This window comes from Lynx canadensis, chromosome D2 (assembly GCF_007474595.2).
Source record: "Lynx canadensis isolate LIC74 chromosome D2, mLynCan4.pri.v2, whole genome shotgun sequence".
Lineage (NCBI taxonomy): Eukaryota > Metazoa > Chordata > Mammalia > Carnivora > Felidae > Lynx > Lynx canadensis.
The window spans coordinates 20,105,805-20,120,933 of NC_044313.2; the positions used below are offsets into that span (position 1 = coordinate 20,105,805).

Here is a 15,129-nt window from a genome sequence, read left to right on the forward strand (position 1 = left end):
CACTTGTGCCCTGTCTCGCTGTATCAAAAATAAATAAATGTAAAAAATAAAATAAATAAAGATGACACTTGCATGTTTCACTGTTTGATTCTTAAAAATGTGGTAAAATTACACTGGAATGCCTCCCTAGAGTCAAACTCAGCTCCCAGAGGTATAAGCATGTTCCCAGACCAAAGGGAGATGGAAGTGTTTGCTCTTGAATCTGCAGACATGAAATCCAAGTTTACGTTCAATTTTTCACCTACCAAATTATCCAGAGTCCTCATCAGCCCTTCAAACTCAATCTCGCCAACCTTCCATTTTTGATGGGAGCCCATATTCACTCCTCCTCCTCCAGTTGTTGCTATAGCATGAGTGAAAGATTTATACTTCTGAAGATCCAGCACAAGCAGATTGTCGACTCCACCTGCCCCTGCTAATGCCTGCACCTGTAATCGATGGCAAAATATAGAGGCACAAGACTGTAAAAGATTATAATGAATATATGACCTTTAAAAAGGCAGGATTTCACTTCAGCAAATACCTATAACTTGTCCAGGCTCCTAACAACAGGAATAAGGCAATACACTTGTAAAAATGGGCAGCTGAAGTATCTTTTCCATTGATCTGAAAAAGATACCTTCCAGGATTCTGAACCTCCCTGATGGAAAACACATTTAGAGCCATTCCTTTTAACATATTTCAAGAAACTGAATTCTCTTGCCAAATTTTAAAGTTATCTTGCAGTTTTCCCTTGGCTATCCTTTTTTTTTTTTTTGCTGAAAGTTATACTTTTAAAGGAATATAGACACTACACTGTGAAGTTAAGGATATTTAGGCAGAAGCAGATCATTATCTTAATTTCATCAAGCTTTTCACAGCTTCGTTTAAGAAGGGACTGCTAGAGCAACAACAACAAAAAAAAGTTGGTTGTTAGACATTAAAACTGACAGAAAAGATTTTTCCCCTTTATTGTGGCCCTCTAATAAATTAAGATTATTACCATTTGCTTCAAGAGAATCTTCTTGAAGAGGGAAATTAGGTCTGTTAAAAATACATTCAGCTTCTCTGAGGAAAAAAGTAGTTAATAAATAGCCAACCTATTATAATAAGGTTGAGGCTGTGAAATTGTTGGAAACTGCAGGAGTTCATAAACTTCTGGCCCTGCTCCTTGCGCTTTTTATAAAAGTGGCTACATCTGATCTTTGATGACGGACGGTTGCCTCTGTTTCTAATTAGTGTGACCACAACCACTACAGGGTAAAAACAGAGACAATTACAATTAAGCAGGATTATGGGGAAACGATGTTTATGAGGCTCTCAGATTTGTGTGTGTGCGTCTGTATGTGAATTTTAATTTTTTCCTCTTTTCAATTCAAGAGATAACTGAGTTGACCCTTTTTATTCAAGTAAAGCAGATCTCTTAAAAGACAAAACAAAAAGCCACCAACCAATAGGACTTTGAAAATAAATAATACAAAACCCAATACAACAAGCAAATTGCAAAAAATAAAAAACAAGTGTGTGGGGGGATAATTTTTCCTACCTGAATCTCACAGGCTATCTGCACATTAAATATATAATGAAAAGCCTCCTCAATCGTTTCTCCAAGGGCTACCACACCATGATTTCTGAGTACCAGCACCTAAAATAGAATCACAAAGCAATCACTTTAAAATAACTGGCATAGCTCACACTGTTTTTCAGCAACAGCAACAAAAATAGCTCCTTCGATAGGAACTCTACTGCATACCTTACAACTTGGCCCCAGAACTTTCTGTAGTTGAATTCTCTCCTCCTGTTCATCAAGTGACCCTTGGTAGTCATAATAGGCGACATCTCCCAGGAGGAGGGACTCTTGAGAAATTGGAAGGATCCCACACTTCATGGAGGATACCTATTTGATTGGGCCCATGTTAAAAGAACATATTTAGTTACTACACTCTCCTAAGAACCGGATTCTTTAGTCAGCTCAGGAAGCACTGGCCTAATTCACTGAGTCCACCATTCCAACCCCTCTCTCACTTTAGCTCTTCACTTCTTCCAGAAAGAAAAAAGAAGAAAAAAAAAAAAAAGGACTTAGGGGATAGAACTCAGTTTAAACGTTGTGCCAAATATTATGAAAGAAACTTTACTCCAAAGAGCTCAGCACCCAATTATTAGCTGATTAGTGAAAAATGCAAATGCTATCTCTCTAGTTGTTTCCTACGATGTCAGCATTTGGTCCAAAGGAAATTTTGCTTTCTGGGTATGCTGAGGCTTAGTATTTTCAGTATACTACACTTCCCAGAGTCATTGCTGGTTTTAGCCTTCCGCAACTTACAGCTGCTGTTGCCAGGGTATGGATGTGTATCACACACTTAACATCAGGACGTGTTGAATAGATCGCAGCATGGGGACTGAAGCCTGTGTGGTCAATTTTCAAGTTAGTACTTCCCTGATCAACCACTTCTCCTATGATATTGACTTTCACCTGGAAAAATCAGAGAGACATATTTCCTTGGTACACATGTATCGAAGTTTGCCTGTGATCCACAAACCAAACCAGGGGAGGGGGCCAACTTTTTTTTGTCAAGGCCAAATAGTCAAAATTTTAGACTTTGTGGGCCTCTGATGCAACTACTCAACTCTGCCACTTTATGTAGAGCCACTCAGAACTGTAGAAGAATGGGTGTGGCGTAGTTCCCATAAAACTTTATTTATAAAAACAGGCAGTCTGAAACAAAATTTCGAATTTAGTAAGAAGAAGTTTCCAAAAAACCAAGTAACTTAAACTCTTCACTAAAGGTCTGAACAAGTCCAGTGTTTACTGAATTGGCTGGAAAATTTCCATTTGCTGACACTGTAGCACCCAGAACCAATGGAGTTCCTGTCATCCCAGAGGCCAATGACAGTGCCTATGAGTACAATCATGGAAAAATAAAATGCCACACAGTCAGCCAGCCCCTCTGCTCACACCAACTGAACTTTATTGAAATCTATTTATAAAATACACATAGACTTCGTGTTTTTTAAAAGTTCCAGAGTGTACAGGGTGGAAAAAAAGTCAAAGGATTCCCTCCAAAACATGGATAGTTCACCGATAAGACCAACTTATTTATGAATCTCTTCAACCACCTTGTTTTTCTTGACCCTGAAAGCTTTTCTTAAAAATCAACATAAGTTGGGGTGCCTGGCTCAGTTAAGCGTCCGACTTCAGCTCAAGTCATGATCTCACGGTTCGTAAATTCGAGCCCCACTTTGGGCTCTGTGCTGATAGCTCAGAGCCTGGAGCCTGCTTCGGATTCTGTGTCTCCCTCTCTCTCTGCTGCTCCCCCGCTCAGGCTCTGTCTCTCTTTCAAAAACAAATAAAGGCTAAAAAAATTATTTTTTTTTTAAATCAACATAACTTTCCAAACTCTTTCCTGTTCACTAAGCCTATTTTTTTTCCTTCCATACCTTTTCTTGTTCTATCCCGTACTAAAAGCTGAAAACTGTTAGAAAAGCACAAAGAAGCACAGAAAAAGTAACATAGGAATGAAAATTATACCAAATTGGAGGCTGTGGCTTCAGAAAAAGACAGGCCTCTAGGAATTATTATTATGTGGTCTTGCTCCTTACTTATTCTTACCTGGGAGAAAGAAAAACAAACACACAAACAATAGGCAATTACTATGAGGTCGTTCATATTTTGCAGTTTAAACACGACTAGAAATATATTTGTAGTGAATAACTGTAAGAGATCTGGGAGGGTGGGGAAAGCAACAAAGTAGAAATTAAAGGTATGCAATGGGAAACTTTCCTTGAAAAGTTTTCTTCCTTCAATACTCAAGCACTTGCTAAAAATTTCTGCCATTAGTTTCTCATTTACTTCCCTAAAGCTTTATCCCGGGAGCTCTAAGGTTGCTTAGGGTCAGCTACATTCATGAGAAAATATTAACTGAATGCGGTAATGACTATAATCTTGATTTACAACATGGAAATGAAGGGGAAAGGGGCAAAGGAAAGAGAAGTCTTCCTGGGGAGGCAGGAAGGAAGTGGAGACGGAAGGGGAAACACAGGAGAGGCTGCAGGGGGTGGGGGTGGGGAAGAACTCTGGGAAGACAGCACCTAGCACTGGCACCACTTCCATTACAGTCTTTTCATACTTTTTTGCTTCCAAATGTTGTCTGGTTTCCGACTGTGACAACATGAAAACACAGATGATAATGAACGGAAAAAATACACTTAAAGAGAATAAAGACCAGAGAGGAAATGTCCCAGGCCTCCTCTACTTTGCCTGCCCCAAGTGCTTTTCAGTGACCCTCATGCTCAGACAGAATTAACACAGAGAAAACTGTGCCAGAAGGATTTCTTCTCAGATGGTTTTTGCAACTGGTTTGAACGAAAAGGACAACACAGACGGTAAATGAAAGAGAAAGTGAGGTTAACCACAGCCTCTCCTTTGGAGAGGTTTAAATAAGGATTAGGTTGTAACGCAGCATGCTAGGTTCAGAAAATGAAGACTGATCAGACTTAGGAGTCAAGGGGAGAAGAGTACAGTTGCCTTCTAGTTGGGATTTTTTCAAAAAGGAATTGAAAGCCAAAGAACTCACGGAGATATAGGTATTTGCCAGGTGCGCCCATCCAAACAAGTCCACGAGTCTATACAGGCTGGCAAGCTTACAGCGAGTAAGTTTCTCTCCCTTCACGTAGGAGGATGTATCTGCCCCAGGGAGGTCATTGATAGGTGTGACCATGCCGAGACCTAAAAGGAGGAGGTGTGGATAGAGACTGCGGTCAAGTCAAGTACTGCTGCACCTGGAAGCAGCCGGAGTCTGGGAGTGTCCCAGCCTTGTAAATTCGGAAGTGAAACTTATCAGCCCTCACAATGTTTCATTAGCTTATCTTCCTTTGGAGAAAGGCGCATCAGCAATCTTCTCTGCTGTTTCATCTAGTACTGTACTTGTGTGGGAGGGTCTTGGTAGGGAGTCAGGTTCACACCACTGGAGGAAAATGGTCACGTGATCCCAAAGGTGAAAGTGTTCTTAATCCTGAGGTTACTGCTAACTTTATGATGAAAAGATCCCAACGGAAAGCTACTTTTCTAATAGCCCTTTTGACTTTTAGTCAAACAAAAATTATTTAAAATGGAAAAGAATGCATTCAAACCACACTGTGCCTTCTGCCATGACTAAGCAACAAAACCTAGTTTTGCTTGGGTTTTAATGACCCAATTGCTAACTTCAGATGTGATCAAGTTCCACTTTTTCTTAGTCTTTGTTCTCCTTGACACCATTTACCACGTCTTCCCTAGAACTCTTCTACAGGCCTGTGTGGTATCATCTGGATCTCTTGTTCCCCTTTCACCTGCTGCTTCTTTCTCCTTCGACAAGTTCTCTTCCCTTTCTCCCGTCTGTGGCTCCTTCCTGAGGCTCAACCGTCCCCTACACTCCTCTCTCATGTTCCTTTTCCCCATGAAAACGCTACAGACTCAGACACCCTGGTCTTTACCTGTGAGCAGGCTTCTAACTGCTTGACACAGTAACAGACAAGTTAAAAGAGTAGAAAAGTGATTTTATCTCCCTGCTTTTTCCTACCTTCTCACTTCTCCTCAGTCTTCTGATACTGATGGTACTACAATTCCCACAGGATCAACGTAACCTGTCCTGGGCGACCAGACGTAATTCATCACCACGTTCCACCACTCTCTTCTTTATGAGTTCCCTCATTCTCCATCCTTGAGTTCAGGCCTCATCTCACATGTAAGCCTTCTCATTCTTGTCCTCGCCTTTGGCCCCTCTCTTTATAAATCCATTCCACATAAAGTCATCAGATTGAGTTTGTAAAGGAACACGGTTAGCCTCACTACTCCCCTGCTCAAAAAGTTTTGCAGAAGCCCCAGACCTGAAGGCCTACAAGATATTCATGTAAGTGCATAAACCAGGCCTGGTGCAGCCCGTAGGCCGCTAGAGATAACACAGGCCTGGGATGAAGGGGCAGCTATAACTCCACAATCAGCTGCTACCGTGTGAGAATCTGAGTTCAGGGCTATCAGAAAGTTTCAACTTTAAACTTGGGCCCCAAGTCAATACTGTAATGTGAGATCTTCTACTTGTGAAATGTTGTGAACTAATTCAAAGAAATAGTTTCAATATGTAAGCCATTATGAAACAACATAATTTCTAACAAAATTTCAGAGTCAGCCATTTAATCGATCTCCCGCTTTCCCCGCCAACTTTAACTTCCACTTTCGACAACATAAATTTTCCAGCCAAACTGGCTGATTTATACTCCCTGACCTCTGAGCTGTGAGACACAGCTTTCCTGCTGCCATGCCTTTGTACATTGCGGTCAGCAACCTCAGCGGCTCCCCCTTCCTGCTGGGGTATCTAGGACACACACAGGATAGCTCCTCTTACTATTTTGGTCTTCCTGGACCAGTCTTCCTCTTCTAACTTTCGAAATTTTCTCTTTAGACCCTTTTCTTCTCTGCCTATACCCTCTTGTATGATTTAATCTACACACACGGCCCTGATGAATACTTCCCCATGTCCATCTGCCAAGTCACTCTCTTAGGCTCTAGGAGTGTTTTTCCAACTGCTACAAGGTCTTGCCAACTCTGGGCAACCCTGGCATGCCTGAAGTTGAACTTCTTCCATTTCCCAAGCCAAAGAGATCCCCAACTCTGGACATTCCTATTTCTGTCTACTAATAATACCATGAAATTCTCAGTTAATTCTTCACACAGAAACTATACAGGTCTTTCTACATCACCCTTCTGCTTAAATGGCTTTTCAAAATTAGAATAGAATCCAAACTTCCAACCCTGGCTGCAAAGCCCTACATAATTCAGCCTCTCTGCCTGTTTCTGATCTCACTTTGTTCTACTGGTTTCCCCCAAAACCATGTTCCAGACCATAACCTTTAATTTTTGTTCCTTGAAGAGACCACCAAATTCATTCTCCTCTTATTTCCATCTGACACTTGTACTTGTCCCTTCTACTTGGACTGTTTTCTCTCAATCTTGGTATGGTTTGCTCCTTCTTGTCATTCAGATTTCAGTTTCAATGTCCCCTCCTCAGAGAGATTCTCTCTGATCACCTAATCTAGTCACCTAGCTCCTCCTATCAAATCACCATCTATTAATTATCTGCATAGCACTTATTAACTGACCATTTTCCGTCTCCACAAGGACAGGAATCTTGTCTCTGGTTTATCAGTGTATCTCCTATCTCTAACAGGGTGCTTGGAACATAATAGATACTCAATATTATAGAAAAAGCAAAACAAACAAACAAACAAACAAGCTCAACCTTTGAATTTTTATGTTTCTTCTAATAGAATGTTTCTTCCAAGATAGAGGAGTGATTTTGTAACTCATAGTTCTTCTTCCCCACTATCTACACCATCTCCTCACATCAAATGGTTACTAAGTCATCTCTACTCTTCCTTAGTTATGCCTTTCTCATATCTCTTCCTTTTTGTACTCACGCTACTATTTTAGTTCAAGCATGTATACCTCACATGGGGACCCTTTCAAAGATTCTTTAACCGGTATATACGTGCCGACACACTGGTCCACTTTGAGTTCTACAAACATACCTTAACCCAGCATGTTTTCAACATCAGGTCTCAATTGTTATGCCATTCCTCTATTTGGAAAGTACTTGCATTTACTGACTCTTACTTATAAATCTATAACCAAACAAAACCAAACCAAAACCAAAGAGGGGCAGAAATGAAGGAAGAGAAGGAAAACAAAAGAAAAGAAAAAAGAGGAAAAGAAAATCCCTTGATGCTGATATGACGTCTCATCCCTTGACTCGGACCCGAAGCAGTCCCTGACATTACCTTCTGGCACTCTGCACCTGTCCTGGTATTGCGGGGAGTTCCGGACATATCTTGCTGATGTATAAAGTGCTTAGTGTTCACCTCACCAAACTGGTGCTCTTACTAAAGAGTTGTTAAATGTAAAAATATCTTAACCCCTCTTTTATACCAAATTCTAACCACTCCATCTTTTAAGCCTGGTTAGCTCAGGCCTCTCTTTTTTCAGAGTTTTCTCAGTCCACTTCAACCAATAATCAATCTCAATTCTCAGTTCATAGTATGATGACTTATAAAAGGCCATTAGACAATTTCTTACGAACTGCTTTGTAATGTTTTACAGTTATCTTTCAGTTTTAATTTTTTTTTGCATTCATGGTAGGTCTCCTCAGCTAAAATTACGCATTTATGTAGGACAGGGCCCATGTCTTGTAACTATTTTACAATCTCACAAAGTCTAGTAAATGCCCGGTTGATAACAAAAGGTAAGAGAGTTTAACACTATATTACTCTAAGTATTAGATGTTATAAACTTAAGGACTGAACCAGAATATGCTGCTAGAGATGTGCCGTGTTCAAAGTAGAGATAAAATTATAATTTTTTAAACTTTTCAAAACTGACGTACTGAGAGGAGGTGAAGTAAAGCCCGAGAAAGAATTGGTTGTGATGTAATCTGCGATCTGCTGTAATGCCAGCAATCCAGTTGGGTTGTGGCCTTTCTTCATCTGTTCTTGGATAAGGCATTCCAGATCTTCTCGAAAGGCCTGTAACACACAAAAATGACCACTGAGCTCATACATCTCACTTGGAGCAGAACAAACCAAACATAACTTTCTCTATAATCAATCTTTTTCCCATCCCTCTTTTGAATACGGTTTCATCTACACAATTTTGAAACAAATATAAAACATAAAATAATAAAACAGTGGAAGGAGGAGGCAAGAAGCTTGCCTTCAGGGGAGGAAAAAAGTCGTTAGAAAGTCTTACTCTCAAAGAAAATGAGCTATCATCTACAATAGACAGATATAAAGCAACTCTGTTAACAATATGGAATGAGAGTACCAAGTACAGACTGATGCAAAAAGAGAGCCATTCCTCGCCCAGTGGCCTCATTACCTAGGTTGGGCTAGAGTCCCTATTTGGATGGGGCAAGACTCTGACTACAGACTGACTCACAGAAATCTTCACTAAGACATACTACGTACATCACGGCTTCCATTTTAAGAATTCTGTGGCAATTCCCTTAACTCTATGAAGACTGAAAGCAAACTGATAAGAGCTGAGAACTGTTCACTCCCCTTCTGCAACACTGTGCTAAAGAAAGGACATTTTCCCCCAACTTTGGGTACTATATGTTCCTGTTCTGGAATTCCGCTATATTTCTTGGGGGCATATGTGTATGTGTCAGAAACAGTGTTCATATCAGTAAAAATTCTGAACGTTAAGAGAAATTTTCTATTCGAATAACCCTTAAGTTGCTAATATGATTCATCATTTGAAACCTCTCTCAATCCTTTACATTACTTGAAATAGCTCATTTTTTATTTCCATAACACCTAACCAATACTTATTTTATTAAATTCATTTGTTTTCTTGCTCAAACCTTTTCCCATTCATTTTAAATACAAAAGCTCTTGCAATGTAAGTCCTCTAAACCTTGCTTTTGGTTACATATGAAACAGAACCCCTGCCAGAAATTAAGTTCAATTTTTAACCACTTCACCTAAGAGGGAGAAGGCAGAAAACTGCTCCGGAATCACAACCTCCAAGAGGAGTCCATACAAACACCTTGGAGATCACTGGAGAAATCTTTTTCAGAAGGGTGAATTTCCTTTCAGTCACCAACAGTAGCCTTCCTTATAAGGCTGAGAATAAGATCTCCTGGAGTCCCTGCTTAGATGTAGACTTGCATCGTGGATGACCGAATGATTCAGATTTTCAGAAAGGACTTCTTAAAAAAAAAAAAAAAAAAAAAAAAAAAAAGGCATAGGAGCCCATGATGGAAGGAGAAATGTGGTTTGAGGCTATGAGGTAGTAAATATTAGGACCAGTCCCGACTCAATGCTTGTGTTGCTTTTAGAGAAACAGTTGAGAGGCATCCATGATCTGAATTGAAAGAGCTGAGTGTGAAAAACTATAATCTTGGGAGTTCAATCATGGGGCACCATGGAACACCCTAAGTGAGCTTAGCACAGGAAGAGGGGGAGGGAGGTCACCTTTCCCTGATGCCCCAGAGTGGCCTGTGCAGACATCTGTGTCAACAGTGAACCTGCATCTCCTGTTGGACAGGGTAAGACTCGTTTTCAACACCACTACCATGTGGGCAGGAAGGCACAGTGGCCGAGGTGGACTGAAGAGACTTTAGCATGACTCACATGTGCACATGAAGACATATGTACACGCCACATCTTGGATATAGAAGTCACTGGTGAACCCTTTTGCACTGTGTAAGCCACTGAGGTTCTTGGGACAACTTAGAGGAGAACAGAAATTCCAAGAGGAAGATACTGTACTTTCTGCTAATACAGCAGGTGAATGTTTAAGAGACTAATTTAAAAACTAGTAGTGACCATATTTGAATTCTGAGTTCATGGAGCAGTTTATACCAGTTAAACATGGCTTTTCTTTTACAAATTTGAGGGCTCTTAAATGTAAATCGTTAGCACAATTATAAAAATTCTAAACATCTGTGGTGCCTGGGTGGCTCAGTTGGTTTGAGTGCCCAACTTCGGCCCAGGTCATGACCTCAGGGTTGAGTTCGAGTCCCACGTTGGACTTGCCGCTGTCAGTGCAGAGCTCACTTCAGATCATCTGTCCCCCTCTCTCTCTGCCCTTCCCCTGCTTGTGCACTCTCAAAAAATAAACAAACATTAAAAAAATTCTAAACATCTAAATCCATTGACTGTACCTCGCTCATTTAAAAATGTGACTTAAACCAGAGACACTATCCTATAAAATATCCTCTACAAAGACACATTACATTGATCAGAAAACTCCATTAATACATTTCTACGACTTAGTGAACATAAAATGGTTGTGAGCTATATATAAGATGGATGGACACTTTCATACAGATGAGTAACATGAGTATTTTACCATATTTAAGGCTGGATGAGAAAGAATCTTTCAGATACACTCATTTATCTTTTATAAACCATAGAAAACTTCTGGACACCTGGCAAAGGGCCAATCTGCTCTTTTGAAACTTTATCTTTCCTTCAAAACCAAATTCTATTTAAACTTTCTTCAGCTGAAAGCAGCTATAACCAATATTCATTCAGTAAAAAAGCCAAAAAACAAACAAAAAACCTGATGATACCTACTATGTGTATCACTCATTATTTACATTGCAATAACTTACTGAGAAATGGGAATATTTTATTGAATGCCCCTCCTCATGTGGCTCCAGCAAGAATTTAAGGCAGATTCTAGAGATCAAAATTATTAAAAAAATAAATACAGGTTAGATAAATTAAGCTAAAGAGAAGAAATTAGTATAAGGAGGTTAGAGCCAGCAATGAGATTAAGATACAAAGTGCATGTTATAAAACTGTAGGCATTTGCTACAGTTGGCATAAGCCAACATGAATTAATTAAGATAATCTGCTCAGTATGATAATGGCTTTAAGATTAAAAACCAACCAGTTGCTCAAGAGAATCACAACTATTTATGAGCTGATGAGACGTTTCTGCTGAGTGGGATGAAAAAGCTAAATAAGAAAGGTTGAAAAATTTGTCCAAGGCAGTAAATGTTAAAGGCAAGAACTCAGGTCAAATGCTATTTTCACTAGTGAAAATGCTTTTACCACTTCCATACATCCCACAATACGGTGGGCACAATCCTAAAGCTTTGGGATGATCCATGGTATCATAAGGGGATGTGTAAGCCCTTCTAAAATCAATTCAGAGAAAAATATGAATTTAGTTTCCACAAAGTGCAGGAAAATAATTTTCAAAGTAAGTGAAATTGCCCTAACATTTTTATATAGTTGAAAGTGCTTCAGCGGATAAGAAATCTTCTATTACAAAAGATTTAATGTTTTTGGTCATGAACATCTATAACTCATTTTTAATGTTTCAAATATATTTGGAGTATTATTCAGATAATTACCTCAGTCGTAAGACAGTATAAAAATTAATGATAAAATTTCAGCTGGTTTTAAAAATTTATCTATAAACACGTTAAGCTTTAAAATACTGTATTCAAAGAATAAAAATTTTATTTATCTTTACGATGACAGTTAACCATATTCTGAAATCCAATGTTAATAAAATAACCCTTTATAGTTATTCATTTGAATCTCACAACAAAGTCCTGAGATAGGCAGTGATTTGCTCAAGGCTGCACAGCTAACAAGTAAATGGAGTAAAGGTTGAAATCTATAACTCTCAGCTGGGCACAGGATCTTTCTGTAATTTTATGGGAGATGGGTTGTATCACTGAAACCAAATACAACTAATAAGGCAGCAGGCATGTTGTGATCAGAAATACAGAGTAAACCTCTTAGGCTAGATTAGGGCATTAGGTTGTACTGAAATAGCAAAAAAATTACATAGCAGCAGATTATGATGGTCCTCAAGTACCAAAATACTTGCCCTCTTACAGCTGGAAATTTTTCCATCAAAGCAGAATGAAAAACTAACTTATACACAGGGCAGCAAGGTCACATGCTTGGCTTCTGAAGTCAGATTAAACCAACAATTCCCTAGAGCGTCCACTGGAGAAGAGTCAGGGTAAAAGACAAACAACACATACACAAACCACAGCATAAACCATGTCTTCCATCTTAGAGACAGAAGAGCAGAGAAGAGGAAGTAGTGGGAGTTGTTGCACCTTGAATGCATGAATCCATGAACATAATAAACCTGACTGCCATCAGGAGGACAGATTCTCTGAGACCTTTAAAACCCAAAATACGGTCTAAGGAATTATAATTATATAATCTTCAAAGTGTTGCCATAAAGTGCTTTAAATCAGCAATACTGTATATAAGTCATGTATACAATTTTCACAAAAATACTTGCCTACTATGGGCTAGGCTCTGCACAACTTGCTTTTATGTTATTTCATTTAATTGTCACAACAACTCCATGAGGTCCATTTTACCAACAAGGAAACTGAAGCTCAAGTTAAGTGAGTTTCCTAGGCCACGCAGCCAACAGGTGGTGGTGAACCCAGATTCAAAGTAAGCACTGTGTGCATATATATGTACATATCAAAACATTTGTTATAAACAGATTAGAACTGGAAATGATGAGAAAATAGGCTGACTCCTTATAGGTCAAGCAGTCTGGTACTCCAGGATCTCTGTAATTCATCATGCAACTTTTTGGGTGTACCTACTGTTACTACCTTGTGCTCTGATTTAGCCTATGAGGTTTGCGCATCACTCTATGATCACACCGTACTTTTCTATCCCTGTGCACTCTATTTCATCAAAGGAAAATGCTGGCTTCTGCTGTTCCTCTACCTAATCAGTTCTTACCCTTTATCTAACACTTGTCTTAAATGTGATCTTCCTGAAGTCTCTCCTTTAATCACCCCAATTAGGTGGGATCTCCACTTTTTTCTCTTCCCACCCAACTCTAATTCTTTTAACATTTGCCTTTACTACTCTTAGGATACCTATCATAGGACTGTGGTTTACTTTTCCCACTCTACCACACTATGATATCTGATGGTTGAAGCGGTTGTCTTTCACATTCCTGGAGTCTCCCTGAGGGTCTAGTTCAGTGCTCAATTAATAAAATAGTGAGAGTGTTTTCCTTTCCTAGAATATAAGGAAAGAAAGTAAAGAATCTGATCTCAATCTTAATTGAGTTAATGATAGTAAAATCCATTTCACAGGTTTTTAGCATTAGAATCTGAAGATCTAAAAAAGTCTTGAAAGTTTGTTACTTGAGGGGCGCCTAGGTAACTCAATTGGTTAAGCATCTGACTCTTGATTTCAGCTCAGATCATGATCTCAAAGTTCGTGGGACAGAGCCCTGCATCGGGCTCTGTGCTGACAGCCCCAGAGCCTGCTTGGGATTCTCTCTCTACCTCTCTCTCTGCCCCTCCCCCCTTCCTCAAAGTCAGTAAACATTAAAAAAAAAAAAAAAGTCCATTATTTAAATGAGAAATTCCTCTTGTGTAATTAGGTCTGTCCATCATAGAATGGGAGAAATTCATCTATTTTTTAAAAATAAGAAATGAATCTTCACTGAACATTATAAAGTTTTGGAAAGTCATTTAATTCTTCAACTCAAACAAAATCGTACTTGAAAACTTGTTTGGTCCCCAGAGTATTATATTTTGGACAGCTCTCTCATTAACACACATCCAAAAGAGTATGATTAAAAAAAAAAAAAAAAGTAAAAAATCACTAGATGAAAATCAAAATGTTTGAATTAGAAAAAGCATGCCTTAAAAGCCTTATCTGAATCTCATACCCTTTTATTTTATGCATTGTCTGTCAATTCATAAATTGGATAAAAATAAACGTGATTATAACAACAAGAAAGAATTGGAGACCTGAGATTCATGTAGGTAAGATTATACTTCAAGTACACACATATTCATGTATACTAAAAACCAAAGGCAGAATTACCTTGAAGTATCAGATCCTAGTTTCTGTATCTAAAATCAGAGCTTTCAGGAGAAAGTGATATTGGATGGAAGGTATTGTAAATCACAGAAAAGAGGACTAATTTGATAAAAGAAAATAACCTGATTGAATTATTTCAGTTAAGGCTAGGGGAAAAAAAAAAAAACAAAAAGAAAAGAAAATTACATAGGTTGATTTATAAGTAATGTTTAACTTATGGACATTATGTAATGGAATACTGATAAATATCAGAGATTGATTTTAAACATTCACACCTGGATGTTCTACCTCATAATAATTACTAGAGAGAAAAATTGGAGAAAAAAGAAAAAAAAAAAAGATTACAGACTTGCTGCTCCCATGGCACTCTACAATTATGTTATTAGATCTCTCCCAAAGTGGGATTAGGAGCATAACAAACTTACTTAGAATTTCTCCATTAAGAAATGTATTCATTTGGAAATAGATTACCACTGGTCCTGTTGAAAGGAGAAAAAAGAAATAAACCAAATTTTCTTCTGGATGGTCTTTATCCTCTACCTAAGTCTTAATTAATATGAAGCTAAAGGTTAGAATACTCTCTTTTCTTGAAGCTAGTATGTAATAAAAATGCAAACAAAATTAATAAAGAATACCTTTATCTTAAGCTTCTAACGTGACCAGATAAATGACGGTGATTCTGACCAACTAGGTGCGCTGTTAACATTTTAGGCCTTATAGTGATATTCTGAAATATATATATGGCTTTGAAGTTACTCCTATATTTGAAGTAGC

General features: G+C 38.6%; 1 protein-coding gene across 7 annotated transcripts in view; it reads right to left on the minus strand.

Moving 5' to 3' along the window:
- Positions 1-15,129, minus strand: part of ADD3 (adducin 3) — a 124,762-nt gene that overhangs the window by 10,007 nt on the left and 99,626 nt on the right. For 6 of the 7 annotated variants that reach the window (XM_030335549.1, XM_032595279.1, XM_032595278.1 and 3 more), the window contains exons 3-9: positions 8,394-8,532; positions 4,554-4,705; positions 3,509-3,589; positions 2,303-2,452; positions 1,733-1,876; positions 1,526-1,624; positions 246-428 (exon numbers count right to left, since the gene is read on the minus strand). In XM_030335549.1, coding sequence (XP_030191409.1) covers positions 246-428; positions 1,526-1,624; positions 1,733-1,876; positions 2,303-2,452; positions 3,509-3,589; positions 4,554-4,705; positions 8,394-8,532 — 948 coding nt within the window. Of the gene's footprint in view, positions 1-245; positions 429-1,525; positions 1,625-1,732; positions 1,877-2,302; positions 2,453-3,508; positions 3,590-4,553; positions 4,706-8,393; positions 8,533-14,780; positions 14,835-15,129 lie in introns of all 7 variants that reach the window. The other variant, XM_030335551.1, reaches the window with a different exon arrangement.